Source organism: Triplophysa rosa, linkage group LG13 (assembly GCF_024868665.1).
Source record: "Triplophysa rosa linkage group LG13, Trosa_1v2, whole genome shotgun sequence".
Taxonomy (NCBI): Eukaryota; Metazoa; Chordata; class Actinopteri; order Cypriniformes; family Nemacheilidae; genus Triplophysa; species Triplophysa rosa.
In genome coordinates, this window is record NC_079902.1 from 21,276,821 (window position 1) to 21,296,016 (window position 19,196).

At 40.0% G+C, this 19,196-nt stretch overlaps 2 protein-coding genes across 3 annotated transcripts; one reads left to right on the forward strand and one right to left on the reverse strand.

The window, feature by feature from the left end:
* Positions 1-212: 212 nt before the first annotated feature.
* Positions 213-6,501, forward strand: hars (histidyl-tRNA synthetase). Of its 2 annotated transcripts, XM_057349498.1 has the most exons (14): positions 262-371; positions 1,241-1,561; positions 1,730-1,819; positions 1,939-2,058; positions 2,151-2,246; positions 2,336-2,461; positions 2,716-2,823; positions 2,940-3,038; positions 3,187-3,280; positions 4,665-4,792; positions 5,318-5,599; positions 5,757-5,873; positions 5,948-6,094; positions 6,283-6,501. In XM_057349498.1, exons 2-14 carry the CDS (start codon positions 1,451-1,453, stop codon positions 6,334-6,336), a joined length of 1,572 nt encoding a protein of 523 aa, XP_057205481.1. In that variant the 5' UTR covers positions 262-371; positions 1,241-1,450; the 3' UTR covers positions 6,337-6,501. The 2 variants fall into 2 exon arrangements, with proteins under 2 accessions (XP_057205482.1, XP_057205481.1); XM_057349499.1 differs by lacking the exon at positions 1,241-1,561 and having other exon boundaries at positions 213-371.
* A 1,256-nt stretch (positions 6,502-7,757) lies between these two features.
* On the reverse strand, positions 7,758-10,861 carry dnd1 (DND microRNA-mediated repression inhibitor 1). The gene is made up of 4 exons (XM_057349898.1): positions 10,824-10,861; positions 10,452-10,557; positions 8,586-9,047; positions 7,758-8,355 (listed from the first exon to the last, which is right to left on the reverse strand). The coding sequence occupies exons 1-4, from the start codon at positions 10,842-10,844 to the stop codon at positions 7,832-7,834; spliced, it is 1,113 nt and encodes a 370-aa protein (XP_057205881.1). The 5' UTR covers positions 10,845-10,861; the 3' UTR covers positions 7,758-7,831.
* Positions 10,862-19,196: the final 8,335 nt, after the last annotated feature.

A 19,196-nucleotide genomic window follows, 5' to 3' on the forward strand; every position in this document is an offset into this window, starting at 1 on the left:
AACGACTCTTTACTGCCACCTGCTGGATTCATGCTGACTTCACAGGTACGAGTCGCTTTATAAACAAAACACAACAAAATATTATATATAATAATAACAACAACAACAAAAATAACATAACCTAACCTAGGATTCTAACCAAAATTTCAACCAACAACACCAATCCCCCCCAAAAATTGAGTTAAGCCAATCTTTCACCTCACACGGTGACGTGTAACGCGTGCGCCCGGCAGTAGCTACAGTTCAGTCGCTGGACTCATCACCGGCTCCGCTCGAGAACCATGGCCGACAAAGCGCAGCTCCAGGGGGCGATTAAAATACAGGGAGAGGTCGTCAGAAAACTGAAATCGGAGAAAGCGAGAAAAGATCAGGTCGGTTTGAGCTCTCCTGTCATTGTTTTAAAGCAAAGTGAAGGGAACGCGTTGTGAATATGTGCTGCACGTTGTTTCTTTCATACCAGCAATGTTGATAATATCAGTATTTGGATATGACTTATATTACTGGTTGTGGTCTGTTTGAGTAGATTTAAACGATTACAGTGACATCATTAAATATTTAATACTTTTACAGTGGAAATGCTAACTGTTAGCCATCTGATGCAATCTGTCAGTCATGATGGAAATCAATACTGCCTGTACAGTATGGATCAATAGATCGATGGATAGATACTAGTCTACTGTAGTCTGTTGGTATGAATATCTGTCATCACCATAATAACTTTAATAACCATAATGCATTTCCAAAATGTTTCTGTTTAATATCATGTAAATGGTTACTGATGACAGTTCATAATCGGAAATGGCATATTTATATGTTTTACTTGATTTAAAATGGTTTGTTTTGTGTCAATACCAAAGTAATGGTATTGGACAATTTTATGTAAGAAACAACCAACGTCTTGTTATATTTACAGTATAGATTATAAGTCACAGGTTTATCTAATTTCCCTAAAAAAGTGAAACATGACATTATTATCATCAAAAATCCACATAACCACACTTCATTCCAGAATCTACTCAAAAGTAGTTCATTATGTTTCTGATTTCTCCCATGCAATACCACACAGTTATTGTGTGTTATCTCAATTCCTAGTCTGGTTTGGAACTGCTTAGCTCTACAAGAGGTGTTGTGTGATAAAAGCATGTACACAGTGCGATATCCAGCAGTTTGGGAATGCTTGGTTGACAGCCTCCTCTCATGTTTTGCTTCCTCATTGCTGTGATGTCTCGTGGGACCGTAGTGACAGGGTTGCTCATCACTTTTCTCCTGTTCTTCCTGCTTGTTGCCACGGATACCACCATCATCCTCCACCTCCCATCACTGCACACCTGAAATACTGCTGCTGTTCGTGGGATGTGATTGGACGATTCTGCTGTGATTCTGTGGAAGAACCTTTGGGACTGTGGTATTGCTGACTGTGTGTGTGCTGGGTTTGGACTCCGGTTGTATCATGAACACTCTGGGATTGATCTCCATGCGCATGTGTGCCGGACTGATGGGCCGTCGCACCACCATGCTTCTGCGATCTACGCGCTGCTCATTTGGAATGACGTTATCACAGGTAAAAAATGTTAAAAATAAGACTTGGGACCTTTTTCAGTCCAAAATAAAAAAAGTAAATAAGACCAAGGTTAGGCACCATTAAAATTATTCTGCATTGTGACTGACATGATCATTATGACAATTTTATATTCGAGTTTTTTAAATGAAATTGTAATTTGGTTTTTAGATCGATGAAGAAGTTGCCAAACTGTTGGAGCTCAAAGCTCAGCTGGGTGGAGATGAGGGCAAACAGACGTTTGTGCTCAAAACAGCCAAGGTAGAGCCAAAAATGACTAATATTTGGGACATGTCAAACATGCAAGTTTGTTTAGTGAAGACACATGTCTGTATTACCCCATGAAGACCGTTTTTCTCCCCTTCCCTCTTATTCCATAGGGGACCAGGGACTATAGCCCCAAACAAATGGCTATAAGAGAGAAGGTTTTCAACATCATCATCAGCTGCTTCAAACGTCATGGTGCAGAAACCATTGATACACCCGTCTTTGAACTAAAGGTTCATGAGTTTATCACATTTCTACGCTAGTTTATTACATCATCATTTCAACATGAGTTCAGTAATAGACTCAGATTTTTGTGACTGTGTAGGAAACTTTAACAGGGAAGTACGGAGAGGACTCCAAACTCATCTACGATCTAAAGGACCAGGGCGGGGAACTTCTGTCCCTGAGATATGACCTCACTGTATCCTTGACAACACCAGTCATGCGTTTTCTTTCCGTCCAAATTTCTGTCACGCTGTATGCACTTTCTTCCTTGACTCCTCCCCTCAGGTCCCATTTGCTCGCTATCTCGCAATGAACAAGATCACCAACATCAAACGCTACCACATCGCCAAAGTGTACCGCAGAGACAACCCAGCCATGACCCGCGGCAGATACAGAGAGTTCTACCAGTGTGTAAGTACCTTCAGATCCTTGAAGCCGTGTGGATCACTGATTTATTGAATGAAAAAAGAATGCAGGAATTGTTTTGATCAAAAGTGACTTACATCTGTGCGTCAAGCCCTTGATTTACAATCATTGGTGCTCATGTTGGTGATGCAGGTTGGAATCCAGGGCAGTTTTCCTGATTCCATCCCTCCTCAGTAATATCCTGCACATAAGAAATGAGTCAAACTTTCATTTAAACACTTTGATTTGTGTTGCTGCAGGATTTCGACATTGCGGGTCAGTATGACGCGATGATCCCTGATGCTGAGTGTCTTAAGATCGTCTATGAGATCCTGAATGAACTAGATCTAGGAGATTTTCGTATCAAGGTTAATATCTGACCAAGATTTTCATAAAAGTGGGTGATGTTGTGCTCATTTATCATCTGTGTTTATCAGCGTGACATGACAGCCGTGATTATTTTTTATGTATATATATATTTTAGGTGAATGACAGACGCATTCTAGACGGGATGTTCGCTGTGTGTGGTGTTCCTGATGAGAAGTTCCGCACAATCTGCTCTACAGTGGACAAACTGGACAAGGTGAGAGACCTGAATGATGTTTACTTTTATTAATTCAGCAGATAAGAATGCACAGTTGTTTTTAATGCAGTGACAAGTACGCAGATCTGATTTATCTAACAGGATGTGCATATTGTTTTTCCGTGGCTCTGTGTATGTTTGTTTGCAGATGGCCTGGGAGGATGTAAAAAACGAAATGGTAAATGAAAAGGGCCTTTCGGAGGATGTGGCCGATCAGATCGGGCAGTTTGTCAGCATGCAAGGTGAGTAAACTTAAGTCACGCCCACATTCAGCTGCAGTTTATCAAAAGTCATTTGCCTGACCGGTACAACCCGGTGCTGTAGTTAGGGTGACCACCCGTCCCGCTTTGAGTTATACCGCACATCATTTTCACACCTTGTCCCACACGTCGCATATTGAGAAAATTTCATCAGTCTGTTGGTTTTTAGTAGTCACATTAGGAAACGCGTTCTTTAACTGTGTCAAAAGCAGCAACCCACACCAGTGTCAAACGAGCTCATACAAACACAGTGTTGGGTAAGTTACTCTCAAAAGTAATTAATTACTAGTTACTAATTACATATTCAATAGTGTAATTAGATTACTGTACAAATGACTCTCTCCAAAAAGTATTTAGTTACTTATTACTACTTACTTTCTATATCCTATATCAACTTTGATTAGTTAAGTGATTCAAGGATAGACATGAAAAGGCTCTTTTAATTCATTTAAATAAATAATATTAAACTACATAAAATACTCTTATTAACTGACCAAAGTATTACAAATGTGAGAATTATACATTAAAGCACAGATTTTAAAGTTAGACTTTGAATTTTGATGTCAATTCCACTATTGCACACACATATATTACACAAAGTATTTAGTTTAATTACATCAAAAGTAACTGTAATTAAATTACAGAAAAAATAAGAGTAATCCCTCACTTTACTTTTTCAAGGGAAAAGTAATTAACTTACAGTAACTAATTACTTAGTAACTAGTTACACCCAACACTGTACAAACGCAACTATTTTTTAAAGCCTGACTTTTATCCAATGTACAGTATGAGAAGAAGGCAGTGATTTCAGTCATCAAGAGGCTGCGAAGTCTGTCAATAGATCGGGTGGCGATCCTCTCATGTCAACTTGCCGAATAAAAAGTCACTAAAACATCGTAAAAGGTGTGGCTTTGAAACTGTGTTTAGCCTGTAGGTTGTGGTTAGCGTATTAAAATAAAAATGATTTGCAAATCATGAAATGCATTATTTAACAAGAATACATTTTAAAAAAGAAACTCTTTTTCAGTATTTGTTTGTTCTTTATTCCTTTAGTTTTCTCTTTTTGAGAAGATCTTCAAAGTGTACAACATGAAAACTCCGCGTCTGATCTGTGCTCAAAAAATAAGCTAAAAAATTATATAAAAATGTTTTCATTCCGTTATTATATCACAGTTTCCTTTCAATGGTGTCCCACATTGTCCCACACAAACGGATTACCTGTCCCACATTTGGTTTGTTGGGTGGTGGTCACCCTAGCTGTAGTGCTTTTTTTGTCGGCCACCGTGTGGTGCCGTCTTAATCCGCAGCATACAAATCTGCTGATCTTGGGTCAGTTTGTCTACATAATAATGTCTTTGACCTCTAGGTGGGCTGGATCTGGCCGAGCGACTGCTTCAGGACCCCAGACTATCCAAGAGCAAACAGGCCTGCGCCGGGCTCACAGATATGAAGCAGCTCTTCAGCTATCTGGAGCTCTTCCAGGTCACAGACAAGGTGAGGTCAAAGGCAGAGCTCAAGTATGTTTCACAAGAAATGTTTGGGGTTTGGAACTGAAGAAATAATAAAAACACAGCACAATAAAATAATGCTTTCCTCAGCGAATACTATGACAAAGAGGATACCAGTTTAGTAAACGTTATCTTATATGAAGCAGAAACGTACGGTGAAGATCTGCGTATTTGTGACTCATCCAACACCTTTGGACCTTTTCTCACGTGAGCCGAATGTCCAGCAGAGCAGCTTGCTAAGACAAAAAAATCATATTAACTTTGAACAGTTACTTTCTTTTTATGACCCGTTAAAGAAGAAATGCACTTACTATAAAATTTTACGACAGTGTTTTTCCATTTCACTAAATAGAGATATAATTTCATCTTTGTGATTACTGCCTTTCGCACACATTCACTGTCTCGCATCTGTGACGTCTCTAACCACTTGTTCTTTTCGTTTGACGCCATTAATTTTTAAATCGCTCTCTTTCACCTCTCTCTCTCTCTCTCTCTCTCTCTCTCTCTCTAGGTTGTGTTCGATCTCAGCTTGGCTCGAGGTCTGGACTATTACACTGGTGTAATTTATGAGGCGATTCTGTCCCAGACCTTACCAGCAGCAGCGTCCACGGCGGCGGAGCAGAATGGTGCGGTGGCGGGCGATGAGGCAGGTGTAAGCGTGGGCAGCGTGGCCGGCGGAGGACGATACGACGGTCTGGTGGGAATGTTTGACCCCAAGGGCAGAAAAGTACCATGTGTGGGTGTCAGCATTGGAATCGAGAGGATCTTCTCTATCATGGAGCAGAAGGCCGAGGTGAAAGACGCAAATTTTATGCAGTTGTTTTTTAATGCTTGATGATAAAGCATGCAAACAAAGGACAAATTTGATGTTTTCTTTAAAAACAGTTCATGCACTACAGTAGAAGCATTTAGATATACAAACATACCATGTTGTGGTCTGTCTCTTCCAGGCGTCTTCAGAGAAAGTCAGAACCACTGAAACACAAGTGCTGGTTGCCTCGGCGCAGAAGAATCTTCTGGAAGAACGACTCAAGCTGACCGCCGAGCTTTGGAATGCAGGAATAAAGGTGCGTGAGATCAGTGCTTTTTTTTGCTGTTACAGTTACAGTTTGATTCAGTGCTGTGTGTTTATGTGTTACAGGCTGAAGTTTTGTATAAGAAAAACCCAAAGCTGTTGAGTCAGCTGCAACACTGTGAGGAAACTGGAATTCCGCTTGTGGCTATTTTAGGAGAGCAGGAACTCAAAGATGGAGTCGTCAAACTACGCAACGTCGCCACCCGAGAAGAGGTGGGTTTGGTTTACTGAACTTCCATCACATTTCAATATGACATAAATAACACATGCACATACAGTATGTTCTTAAAAGACAATATACATATGTTCAAACGTCTTGTTTTGGTATGGCATGTCATAACTAGTTAAATGTCTTTGTGAAACTAAAGCATTAAGTGATGGTTTTCTCTGGTCTCCTGCAGGTGGATGTGCCCAGATTCAATCTGATTGACGAGATCAAAACACGGACCTCGTAGTCTTAGAAACGGTCGCCGTGAAGATGGAGGGTGGACCTGTTTACCACACATCATTTACAGTCGTCTGTCAGTTAAACATGTACATCGAGGAGTCACGTTCAATTCATTGCCTGTTTTTTTCAAATCTGCATGGATTAAATCAGATCTCAATAAATGAGTAACACAAAAACCTTTTCGTGCCATCTTGTGTCATTCATTTAGCTTTTAATTTATGTCAGTCATGCTTTTAATGCCACGGGGTCCATGTAGACTGAGATCTTTATTTTTTCAATTTTTTAGGAAGAGTGAGTACTTGCTAGTGAAAAAATTAGGCCATCAAAGTGAAGTTGCTAGGGTGCATGCTGCTATACGATTCCAAACTAGGCCAAATATTTGATATTCTCATCTGTAAATATTGCTTGGGTCCTTCCACTAATGTAGGTTTATGGTAATTTCACTTGGAAAGGTAATACCCAACCTCTCAACAATGTTTTAAAACAGGGATTAAAGCAGATTTGTGACCCAGGAATATTTGTGGCAATAGCCAACAAAACATTGTATGAGTCAAAATTATCGATTTTACTTTTATGCCAATAATCATTAGGATATCAAGTAAAGATTATGTTCCATCAAGATATTTTGTAAATTTCCTACTGTAAATATATAAAAACTTAATTTTTGTGAGTAATATGCTATGCTAAGGACTTCAATTTGGACAACTTTAAAGGCGATTTTCTCCGTATTTGGATTTATTTGCACCCTCAGGTTCCAGAGTTTTAAATGGTTGAATCTTGGAAAAATATTGCCTAACAAACCCTACCTCAATGGAAAGATTATTTATCCAGCTTTCAGATGATGTAAAAATCTCAATTTTGAAAAATTGACAAGACTCTTATTGTTGTCCAGGGTCACATTTGTGTCCCATACATTTTGAAGTTTAGTACTTGATATAATAGTCCTCCGAGTACTATAAAAATAATAGTTATCCTGGTCTTATGTATATGAAATATATTATACATGTGTGTGTAAACACGTTTAAAACTACAAATGAAAACAGTATTATAGGCAAAGAAAGAGCCAGCACAAGTATAATTTCTTGGAACTATTTACTGTACAAAAGTCATTTCTAGCCAGTACAGCCCATCAAATAAGGAAACACAAAGCACACCATGCAAAGTCAAAACCAGTGCAAAACAAGTAAAAAAAACATTCATAAAAAATTGTGAAAACATACAAAGTCATCCAAATGTGATAGGGTGGACTGGAAAACAACATACAAATTATTAATATTACATAGTTAAAATATTATAAAACATATCAAAGAGAACAAAATACAAAAAACTTCATTCATACCACTAAATTCTGTTCTTGAAAAACATGAATTCACCGCCTGCTTATGCGGTTAACTAAAATTCCTCTTTACAAAATTCGACTCATTTTTTTTAACTGGAACCTCGACATCACATGCCTTCAAAACTGTAATACTGAACATGAAACCGATAACGCAGCCGGAACATTAGAAAGCTTGCAGGTTTGAGGCCTTGTATATGGTTTTCAGCACGTGCTCGGCGGTGGCCCGGTGAATTTCCCCCTTCATGGCATGAGCGCTGTTGCCCGGCAGGATCTGGACAAAACCGGACAGGGGAATGGGAAGAGCTGGGATCAAGACTTCATAGGCGAAGTAGAGGAAGCCGTCGGGCCCGGTGTGATGGTAACATACATCGTACTGCGGAGCTCCGAGTTCGTTCACCTCGCAGAGCCACTGCAGCTGAGACGCGGCGTCTTGAGGTACCAGCCCATCTCTCGGTTGGATTGCACGACGGCCAACCGCCCGAATGAAGGGCTGGGGGGAAGTGCAGGTCGGGACGTTATGAAGGAATGGTGGGGGGTGCAGGTGGGGTGAGGTGATAAAGGGTTTGGGGAGGGGTTTTAGACCAGGCTGGGTAAGAGGGCCGTTTTCTGGTTTGGCTTCCTCGACATGCTTGGACTTTGTGGACAACCATCTTATAGTGATGCAAATGCCATACTGCTTCTTGAACGCTGAAAAGAGATAAAGTAACTATGAATATGAAACCATTTTTGAACTAAATGAATAAAAGGACAGCATTTTTTATTTGGGGGAAAACTAAAAATCAATGAAAAATCGGTAAATGAAAAATATTTTTGTGAAATGCATACTTTTTTTGAAGAGAAAATAACTTCAAAAACTAATTTAGTAAAATAGAAACATTTACAAATGTATAGTCTCCCACATGACTATCCCAGCATACCTTGCACCAATATTTTCTTAGCCATGGATGCAGCATAGTGGGAGGAGTATTGGACTATAGCCACCACCTCTCTCCCTTTAGGCCCGCCCACTTTCAGCATGACATCATCCACGCCCTCGGAGAACATCCGAAGCACCATGAGCAGTTCTGGCTCGATCACGTTAGCCGGCAGGTCCCCGAGGCGCAGCTCTCTCTTCTCCGTGCTCCTGCGCACCGTCAGTCGAGCCCCTTCCGCTAGGCGGTACTGGTTGAGGGTCATAACGGCGGTTAACGCCATCACCTGGTTGCCGTACTTGGCGTAGGCGAAGCCGCGGTTCTGGCCGCTGAAGTTCATCATGAGACGGAACTCGTACAAAGTGCCGACGCTCTGGAAGAGCGGGATCAGGCGGTCCTCGTAGACGTCACGTGGTATCTGACTGATGAAGACCTCACAGCCCGGGCCTGGAGCAGGAGCACACCAGCCTGATGAAAGAGAAGAGAGTTAAAGGACAGTTCACCCAAAATGGAAATTCTGTCTTCTTTTACGAGCACTTAAGTTGTTCCAAATCTGTATAAATTTCTTTGTTGTGATGAACACAGAGAAAGATATTTGGAAGAATGCCTGTAATCAAACAGTTCTTGGCCACCAATGACTACCATAGTAGGAAAAATTACCATGGTAGTCAAAAGTGCCCCAGAACTGTTTGCTCTGCTGCGCTACTTTTTCAAAATATCTTCTTTTGTGTTCAACAGACCAAGGACATTTTTCCTACTATGGTAGTCAACGGTGGCCAAGAACTGTTTGGTTACAAGCCTTTTATCCAAATACAAAGAAATGTATACACATCTGGAGCAACTTGAGGGTGAATAAATAAAGACACATTTTTTGGTGAACTGTTCCTTTAAATGAGAAAGAATTTAGACAGCTCCGTATGAATAACGCACAAGGTCCTGGATCAAAACATCAATGGGTTCTCAAGATAACCAAATCAACTTGATTTTGGTATTATATACACTTTTACATCACTTCACAAACCAAATAAATAAATAAATAAATATCTAATTATGAAATAAATTGACTTGCATTCAACAATTCTAGCAAATTTTGATTGCATGTTGTCAGGTCTTTGATTAATTGCAACTTTTATTGGGCCAAACAATGTTTTGCTATGGTTTCTTGTTCCTCCTCTTTAGCAAGGTTGTTTTCTGTATTAGAATTGGATTCGTAATTTGCTTAGCAGTCAGTAGTCCTACACATTTTGTATACATCTCTTATCTGACACGCTTAATTTAGGTTTTACAGTCTCTACTAATAAGCTATTGAGGTGGATCAGGTGTGTCAGATGAGGGAGAGGCGCAACACGCGCGTATCAATGGATGCTCCAGCACAGGTTAGAAAACGCTCATTAGATTCGACTCTGCCAGATCCGAATGTAATGTGTCTGATAACAGGCGGGGGCCGGTGAGCAAAAGAATCAAACACAACCCCCTGCTGCCAATCTACCATCATTGGAAAACCATTTGTATTAATTAGTTTATTTTGGAATTTGACTCCCTTGCAAATATGCGTAATCAATCGACAAATGACCCAATAATCAAAAATGTTACACCAATGCTGATGTACTGCCTATAATATATCTCAAGTGTGCCTGTTATATCAGGCGCGTGGCTGCACGAGTCGAGTTCATAGATGGTTGTTTGTCACTGCCATGTGCCAAGTTACTTTTAAGACAACAGGACGATTTATTCTAACTGGTCTTAAACATACACCTCCTGCTTTTACTTTAATCGAAGCCACAGAAGGAAATAAGATATTGTAAGTGATTCCATGTGCCTTTGCCTCGCGTAATTCGAGATAAGATGATGACAGAAATCAAGAGTACTCACCCAGAGGGGGACCACCATATTTCCTCTGACCATTGACCTGTGTTAAGGTGATGGAGGTCTTTTGCATCCATTCCTCCAAAGTCTTCAGTCCCCGCGGGTTAAAAACCTGCAAACAATAAACACGCAGTCAAGTGATGTAATGCATGCAAAGCCTGTTAAAGCAGACGCATAAATTAAACTCAATAACATCAAACACGCGAGGAAAATCTTCATGGCTCGTAGCGCCAAATTCTACATTGCGCGAAAACTTCAAAGCGGGAAGTTTTGACAAACACGCTTTGATGTTTCGTGGGCAATGCGACTTGTGTGTTTATAAATATAATCTGTGTTTATAAATGTCATTTGTAAATCAAATTGGTGCATATCGTTCACCTGTAGCTGTTCTCCTTCCATCGTGTTACCTGCGTATGATGACACGGCACACTTGGGGAAGGAGTCGAGTAAAGGTGTTTAAGATGTATGATTCCTGGCGAGAGAGGACTATTGGACACTTTTGAGAGGAGTGGGCGGATTCGGAGGAAAGAGCTCAAACAGGACCATGATTGAGACAAACAACAGAAATGATGCTCATAGAAGGCCTGCAAAAATTATAATTATGTATTTTTGCATTCGTCTTTTTTGTATTAACACTATGTGTATTACGAAGTATTACTTTGAAGACGGAATCAACAATCTTACTCATCTTTTCGGAAGTTTGTGTTTCCTAAAAAGTTTAGATTGATAACTAGTGAGGTTCTGCTCTTCGCCAGTAGATGGCAGCCTTGCTTGTGATTATTTGAGCAACGACTTCACAAAATGACGATGGTTTTAAAGCTTGTTTCATGTCGTATAAAAGTTTAATTTCGTCCTTTAGAAGTTTGTGAGCAAACTCAACTTTTAAAAGTATGTATTATTGTATAGTTCTGGGAGCAATAGTTTAAATGTTAGGTGTCCTGCTGAGGTAAAGTTGTAAGAGGTCATGACCTATATCCTATAAAGTTTTCTACTGAGTAAAGCTGTTCGAGATTTATGTTGTGTTGGTCTTGCGGTGTTTGCTGTACGATTTTTGTAGTGTGAATAAATAATCATATCTCTATTCTGTCTACTTCACCGATAACTACACTTCAAAGGCTGTACTTGTTAAAACATGTATTTTGAAATAAATGCTCTAAAACCGAGCATATCTCAGATATTTTATTAAAAACAAATGTCTTTGTGAGTGTGACACATTGTCTTTAATATGGATAAATATCTAATTTTGATAAATGTTTAGGAGACGGCACATCATGCAGCTCTGGTTTATGGTGTTAAAGGGATACTTCAGCCAAGAAACAAAATTTCACCATTTTTTACTCACCCCTCAAAGCATCCTGACTGAATATGACTTTCTTGAAGATAATGCAGTCAAGAGTTATAATACCACATAAGCATATCCTTTTCCTTCCAAGCGGTAGAATGGGAGTGAATGGGGGGGGGGCAATTTTTTGAAGCTCCAACCAAGCCTCTGGTTCACGCGCAGCCGAGAGATAACGGAAGTTAGACATTATCGTAAATAACGTTGGCAATATGGATATTTCTCTTAAACAAATGCATCGATTCGCTTCAGAAGACCTTTGTTAAGACCACAGAGCTGTGTCGAGTAGTTCTTTACAGTTACATTTACATATTTGGCAGACGCTTTTATCCAAAGCGACTTAAATTGCCTTACACTACACATTGTTTCTTACACTACACATTGTTTCTGAGTATGTGCAATCCCTGGGATCGAACCCATGACCTTGGCGTTGCGCTTACTGCTTCCCACTGGCTTGCGCCAAAGTAAGCCCACATGAGCCAATCACGTTTATCTATGGGGCTTACTTTTAACCAATCGTGTTTCTCGCCTGTGGCTAACTTTTGACCAATCGCGTTTCTCTATGGAGCTTACTTTTAACTAATCACTGGCCGCTGCGCTGTTATTGTCATCTTTGCAAAAGGTAAGGCTATGGTTTACTTTATTGAATTCTTGAATAACTTTTCCCATTATTAATATAGAACAAAACATGTCGCTACTGATCAGATAAGTTAAAATCTTCCGCCGTCCGCTAATTAAGCTGTCAACAATGATGTGTGTTTTGTATGCAGTCATATTTTCTGCCTATGAATGAACATACTGATAAAAAAAATTGATGAGGTAAAAGTTTGTGAGGAGTTAGTCTCATAGGAGTTAGACAATAATAATAGGGGGGGAAAACTAGACGAAAAAAAGTTTTTGAACAAAAAACAAGCAGTTTTTTAAATTTGTGAAAGTTAATAAACACATTGTTGAAACACAGAAAGCCTAGACTAAAAGTTTAAAATAGTGTAGAGTGGAAGAACTGTAGACTGTGATAGACTGTGTGTGTGTGTGTGTGTGTGTGCGTGCGTGCGTGCGTGCGTGCGTGCGTGCGTGTGTGTGTGTGTGTGTGTGTGTGTGTGTGTGTGTTCATGTTTGTATATCCCGGTGGGGACCTAAACCGGAATGCACACCAACACATGGGGACCAAAATTGAGGTCCTCATGGGCAAAAAAGCTAATAAATTGTACAGAACAATATTTTTTAAAAATCTAAAAATGCAAAAACTGTTCTATGATCTTTAGGTTTAGGGATAGGGGATAGAATATACAGTTTGTACAGTATAAAAAACATTACGCCTATGGACTGTCCCCACGGGGATAGTAAACCAGACATGTGTGTGTGTGTGTGTGTGTGTGTGTGTGTGTGCGTGCGTGCGTGCGTGCGTGCGTGCGTGCGTGCGTGCGTGCGTGCGTGTGTGTGTGAGAGTTGACATTTGCGCGGGCGCAAAGATTGGGCCCCTTCTTTTGCTAACACCACACTCTAATCACTGAGCTACAGGAAAGCCTTCGATCGATGGATGCACTTTTTGGAGCTTCAAAAAATTGCCCCCCATTCACTCCCATTCTACCGCTTGGAAGTAAAAGGACACGTGGTATTATAACTCCGACTGCATTATTCTTCAAGAAGAAAGTCATATTCAGTCAGGATGCCTTGAGGGTGAGTAAAACATGGGGACATTTTGTTTCTTGGCTGAAGCATCCCTTTAAAATGTAAATCTGCATCAATGTAAAAATGATCAATGACAGAATTCTACACACAGACTTTAATTTAATACCTTTTCAGAGTGCAGGTACACAGTTTGTGAGCGTATAATGATGCTGTACTAGATGAAAGGCAAAAATCCTGCTTAGTTTTCAACAGCCCTGACATTTTTGCTGGACTAGATATCATCTGCCTTCAGTTGCCTCCACCAACGGTTTTTAATTATCAGGTTGAATTATCAATTGGCATCTTCTCTCTCTACACCTTTCATCTTTTGCATCGTTCAATTTCCGGGCTGTAAGATGTGCGACGTATCTTTTGCTGTAGTGTAATTACCGTTTGTTTGCAAGGAAGTGCACACACATCAACGCCTCCTAATGAACAGAAGGTCACGTCACATTGTCATATACACTACAGTCGTGATGATAAATATGTTAAACACTCAATTTGATTTAGTTTGTCCGCTACTGTATATGCGCATGCATATCATATTCATAAATTGGTTTTGTGAATCGTGTGTATTGATGGTTATATCCAACATTGGGTTTGAAGGTGATGCTAAAAAAGTTCACATGTACCTGTGTGATTTAATTAGTCGATCATGAGCATAATTAAGTTGTGCTTCTCGTTTATTGAACCTCCTGTCTAATTAGTTTCTAACCTTTTACATCTTAATATGAAAATTTCTCGAATCCCGCTGATGTTTCCCAGGTGCTGATGTGTGGTGCATGGTGACAGAAGTTCCGTTGCCGTGGGGTTGTCACGCACATCTGTGAGTTTGCCCTGAAACGCACACACGCACTCATACCCCACCCATCCCACCTCAGAAAGGGGCTCATCCCAGCCACTATGTATCCCACAGGGCTCACCGGAGGACACACAATCTGTCCAATGTCAAAACTCATATCCTCAGTTCTGTCACTTCGCTGTAAACACTCACGCACGCTAACTTTGATCTTCTTTTGGGATTTAGGGTCAATCAATATAGGGCTTTACGGTAGTTGATGGTAAAAACATCAAGATAACAGTTCGAACGGTGGATGATGTGATGCACTACAAGTGTTTAGATTTGGCTAAATTTATGTTTGTTGAATGAATGAATATATATATTCGGAGTCAGGGCTGGATTGGCCATCGGGCACCGGGCATTTTCCTGGTGGGCCGATGTACTTTTTGAGCCGAAACGGACGCATGGGCCAGAGAGACGGACGGATTAGAAGCGTGAATCGGGTGGAGGGCCGAAGCTGGTCAAAAATGCCAGGGCCAAATTAACGTCCTAGTCCAGCCCTGTTCGGAGTATATTTCGGTCATTTAAAAAAATCTTTAGATCTAAAGGTGTGCACTTGACTTCTATATCTTTTCTACTCTATCTATATATATAAAAAAAAACTTAGCTCTGTACACTGTAGTAGGCTTTGTGAGACATTTTTTATTGCACTTATGCTTTTTGTTTTCCTAATTTTGACCCAATTGCTTCCATTGTTTACCCAACTTGTAAGTCGCTTTGGATAAAAGCGTCTGCTAAATGACTAAATGTAAATGCTTGAAATTACTTGCTTACATTCTTGTGTTGGTAAATTAAAACCAAAGTGTGCAAAGTGTGGCCACTTTTAAGAAGCTACAGTATTTTGATGTTTTTGATAGTTTACTTTACAATTATTCTGCATTGTGAAAAATAGTAATAAAATAAAAAAACAGTAGTTGTGTATAAACCTTCGATTTGAATAACTGGCCTAGCTTAAAATGTTTTTTTAGCGCCATCTCTCAAACAGAACACAGGATGAGTACATTTGAATATCAGACTGTAGCTCAACAGATTTCTGTCCTCAGTTTGTTTTCTTTTATCTGTAGCTATTTATTCATTCTTCCATTCATGAGCTAATAAAACAACTTCCATCTTAAGTGCAGGAAGACAACAGCTATCATTTCTTAAAAGCCTATCAGCAGCACAATAAACAGTCGACAGCAGCCGCTTTACAGGGTGGAACAGCTTGCTCGTAGCTCAGAGGCTCCCTGATGTTTTAACCCTAAAAATAAACGTCTGTCTCATGTCTGTGAGTGCAGTGCTGCTAAAACTCTCTCAACAGAAAGAAAGCCAAAGCAAGCATCACTGTTATTATTGTTCAGGTTCAGGATTTTACCCTAGGTGTTAAACTTGATACACAGGACTGAAATGATACCTCGCGCCAAATCTATTTACCTTCACCTCTGTGAATGATATTAACATAAAGTCTTGAGTTATACAACAGAGAACAGAATATCATAGAGATTTAGGGATGCTTTTATTTGTATCGGGTCGGCAAGCAACTTGTTTTTAGAAATGTAACATGTTGACGTTCATTGTTTATTATAGAGATTTTCGAGCTGAATATCAAAACAACAGAGAGGAACGCATCTGTTGCATCTCATATGATTGGGTCTGACTTTTCTCATTACCACATACAGTATGTTGTCTTTCTTTAGGGTGTGTCTGTTTTGTGTGTGTTTGTGTTGGTAGGTGGATTTCTACCTGCTGGGCGTGTGAGTGTGTTTTTATAGCACATGCTCTTTTGCTGGCTGATTGTGTGTGCATGTGTGTGACCGTGTGTGTGTGTGTGTGTGTGAGAGATATGAACACTAGCAATCAAGGTGAACAGACGTTGCTAATTCAGGTTGCTGATATAATGTGTCGATGACCCTTTGTCGTGCTTTCATTACTGTTGCAGTGCTGTGCGTCTGTGTTATCTGAAGCGTGCGGGTCAATATTAGTACTAGAGTCTATCTGAAAAGGACATGTTTGTTCTTCCTCCACCTCACCCCTCCTCTCTCTCTCTCTCTCTCTCTCTCTCTCGCTCTCTCTCGCTCTGCTGTGATAGGTGTGATTCCAGACAATGGTGTGAAGGCCTTTCCAAAGGAAGTGGAGAACTTGGACAGAGAACAAGAAGTCCAAGTGGAGAACTCTCCTCACATCAAAGTGCCATGTTCTTCAACTTCAGTTAGCCAGTGAATGAACGGTGGGCGTTCTGTGGGCGTGTCATTTAAGTCTGAGGCGAGGTGTGCTATTATTTTTCTATGTGACTTGTGATTTTTGCCAGGCAGAAAAATCCATAGGCCCTTTTGACTTGGGCTTGTAAGTAACCACCTGGCATCAAACCAAAATACTTCAGCAACCTTTTAACAATTGCATAGCGATGTGCTAACAACCACTCAGAACACCTTAGGAACTGCATAGCAACTCCTTAACAACCAATCTCAAAGCTGTTCTTATCTTTTTTCTTCGCACACAACGAAGGAGAATTTGAGGGAAAAACATTTCACTGCTATTGTACTGCCCAACCTGCAGGACATCTATAGAGAATGAAAGATTAGGGCCAGAAAACTCACGAAGGATTTTAGCCACACCGCTGTGGTCGGATAAATGCAAACAGAAGTCAAGTCGGTGTGGCTAGTCAAGTCAAGTCGTGCCACTTTCTCCAAGAAATACAGATTTTTAATTTGTGCCCAATGTGCCCATTTTTGAAAAATCACTAACATATTGTTCCCCTCTGATGTTTTTGTCTCTTGCACACTCTGGTTGTAAACAAACAAAAAACATTTCACTGCCACCGTATCAGATGTGCAGACAACAAACAAAACTTAAAACTTATACCAGACGCATACAGTAACAAAAATTCTTTGAACGTGAATCTCTGTTTCACACTCGCCAGTTGGTTTATTTGTCACAAGTTTGTTTAGTGTTGTTTTATTCATTTGTATAATTTTCTGCTAATCCAAAGTCTTAATTTAAACCATTGATTCAGAAAGAGATATAAAGTTAAATTTCATAAATTACTAAATGCATTTAGACAATGTCTGTCTGGACACATGCGCCTGGCCTGAAATTACAGTAATTTACAGTCTGTGTTTGGTATAATGTAACAATTTTTTATATTAAATTTGTTAATATTTTATTAATGTATTATTTAGATTAAAACTACTAAACAGTTATTGATTGAAAATGGAGGACTACCAGAAGTTAAGCTTGGGCCACATAATGTTTATGTTGTTGCAGCTGAAACAATCTATAAACATGTTGGGTAAAATATGGACATTTTAATCCTTTTTTGATATATATACTGTGTATATAAATGCATACAGTATATACTGTATATATATATATATATATATATATATATATATGCATACATACATACATACATACTGTATATATACATACAGTACATTATATATATATACACACGCACACGCACACGCACACGCACACGCACACACACACACACGCACACACACACACACACTCACACACAGTATATATATAGGGTAGTGTATATAAAAGTAGTCACTGCCCATTTAAACCCGTTGACATGATGCTCAATTGTCATTTTGTAAGTGCCTTTCTGGTTGCTAGGGTTCTCTGAGTGGTTGCTGGGTAGTACAATCCCCCGTCTCTATGATATTCCAGAAACGCAGTTTACATGTTGTGTATACGGTGTGTGCATATTTGAGTGGCACTGCCGCATAAAGTTGTTCTGTGTGTGGTAGGGAGACATTCAAACGGTCCGTAAACTAAACACATCTGCCAACTTCCTCTTTTGGCCTTAGGTTATCAAAGCCCCACAGAGCCAGTGATGTATAAAAAATCAGTTCGGAGATTTTCTCCACCTTGGTCTTCTCTTCATAACATGTCAGGAGAAAATCGGAGTAACCTTGGAGATGAGCAAATATTTTATTCAGTGGATTTAGTCTCCCTTTAATATACCATGCATATCCCCGTCGCTGCGCGCGCGCGCGTATTCATGCACGAGTATACGCGTTTGCGTCAAAAATAGACGGCGAGGGATGGGAATAATGTTTATGATTGCAAAGGTCTTTCTGTTTATATGTGTGTGTGTTTAACATGGAGAACTGGTGTAGTGTGAATTGCAGTAATTGCCTTGTTTGTTTTGTTTTGGCTGGTTCTGTGAGCTGGTAAGCCATCGCCTCACTGCCTCTGATTGTTTGTCATTTGCCATTTCAAGTGGAACTAACAAGAGTACAAACCGAATGGGATTGAGAAATTGTGTGTGCGCGAGCGCGCGTTTGTAATACTCTGAAGAAAATATATTGTCTCTTTTTCCCCTCTCTCTCATCAAGCAAAATATTCCTTCCACCTACGGACATTTTAATTTGTTCCAACGTCCACATCTCTGTCAAGCGCGCACATAGCGGATCATTATGTGCCGGGCGAAGTGTGTGTGCGCGCGCGCGCGCCTTTGCTTGTGTGACACCTGAGTCACTGGAAGTACATTATCGCTAATGTCCACTTCTGTGAAGTGACCTCATGGATGACCGCTTGGTTGCACCAGCAGTGAGATAAGAGTCTGATAGTGGAGTGCCACAGGAAAAGGTCACAGTCATCGTAAAGCAATGAAGAGATGAGCGGAGAGGAGAAATCGAGAGATGAGAGACGAATGGAAAATGCATTTGGGATGCACGAGGAAAGATTGCAGTTGAATACAAGAAACGCGTAAAATTGCGTGGAAGTGAAAAATCTTCTTTTAAAGCATCATTGAATTCGCTCATACATAGGTTTAGGGATTAAAACCAACCCTTAATCCCTATATAATATAATATTGATTTTTAACGTTTGTGCTACAAATATAGACTATAATCCACTATTCCTGCATTAAATGAGGGACCTGACTGAGCAATGGCCAGGGACCAGAATA

Excerpts from the sequence above, each read along its gene's own strand:
- dnd1 (XM_057349898.1), bottom strand. The coding sequence starts at position 10,844 with ATGGAAGGAGAACAGCTACAG. Across the intron at positions 10,558-10,823 it reads TGGAAGGAGAACAGCTACAG|GTTTTTAACCCGCGGGGACT; the intron begins GTGAACGATATG and ends TATTGTTTGCAG. Across the intron at positions 9,048-10,451 it reads ATATGGTGGTCCCCCTCTGG|GCTGGTGTGCTCCTGCTCCA; the intron begins GTGAGTACTCTT and ends CTCTTTCATCAG.
- hars (XM_057349498.1), top strand. The coding sequence starts at position 1,451 with ATGAACACTCTGGGATTGATCTCCATGCGCATGTGTGCCGGACTGATG. Across the intron at positions 1,562-1,729 it reads TTGGAATGACGTTATCACAG|ATCGATGAAGAAGTTGCCAA; the intron begins GTAAAAAATGTT and ends TTTGGTTTTTAG. Across the intron at positions 2,247-2,335 it reads CCCTGAGATATGACCTCACT|GTCCCATTTGCTCGCTATCT; the intron begins GTATCCTTGACA and ends TCCTCCCCTCAG.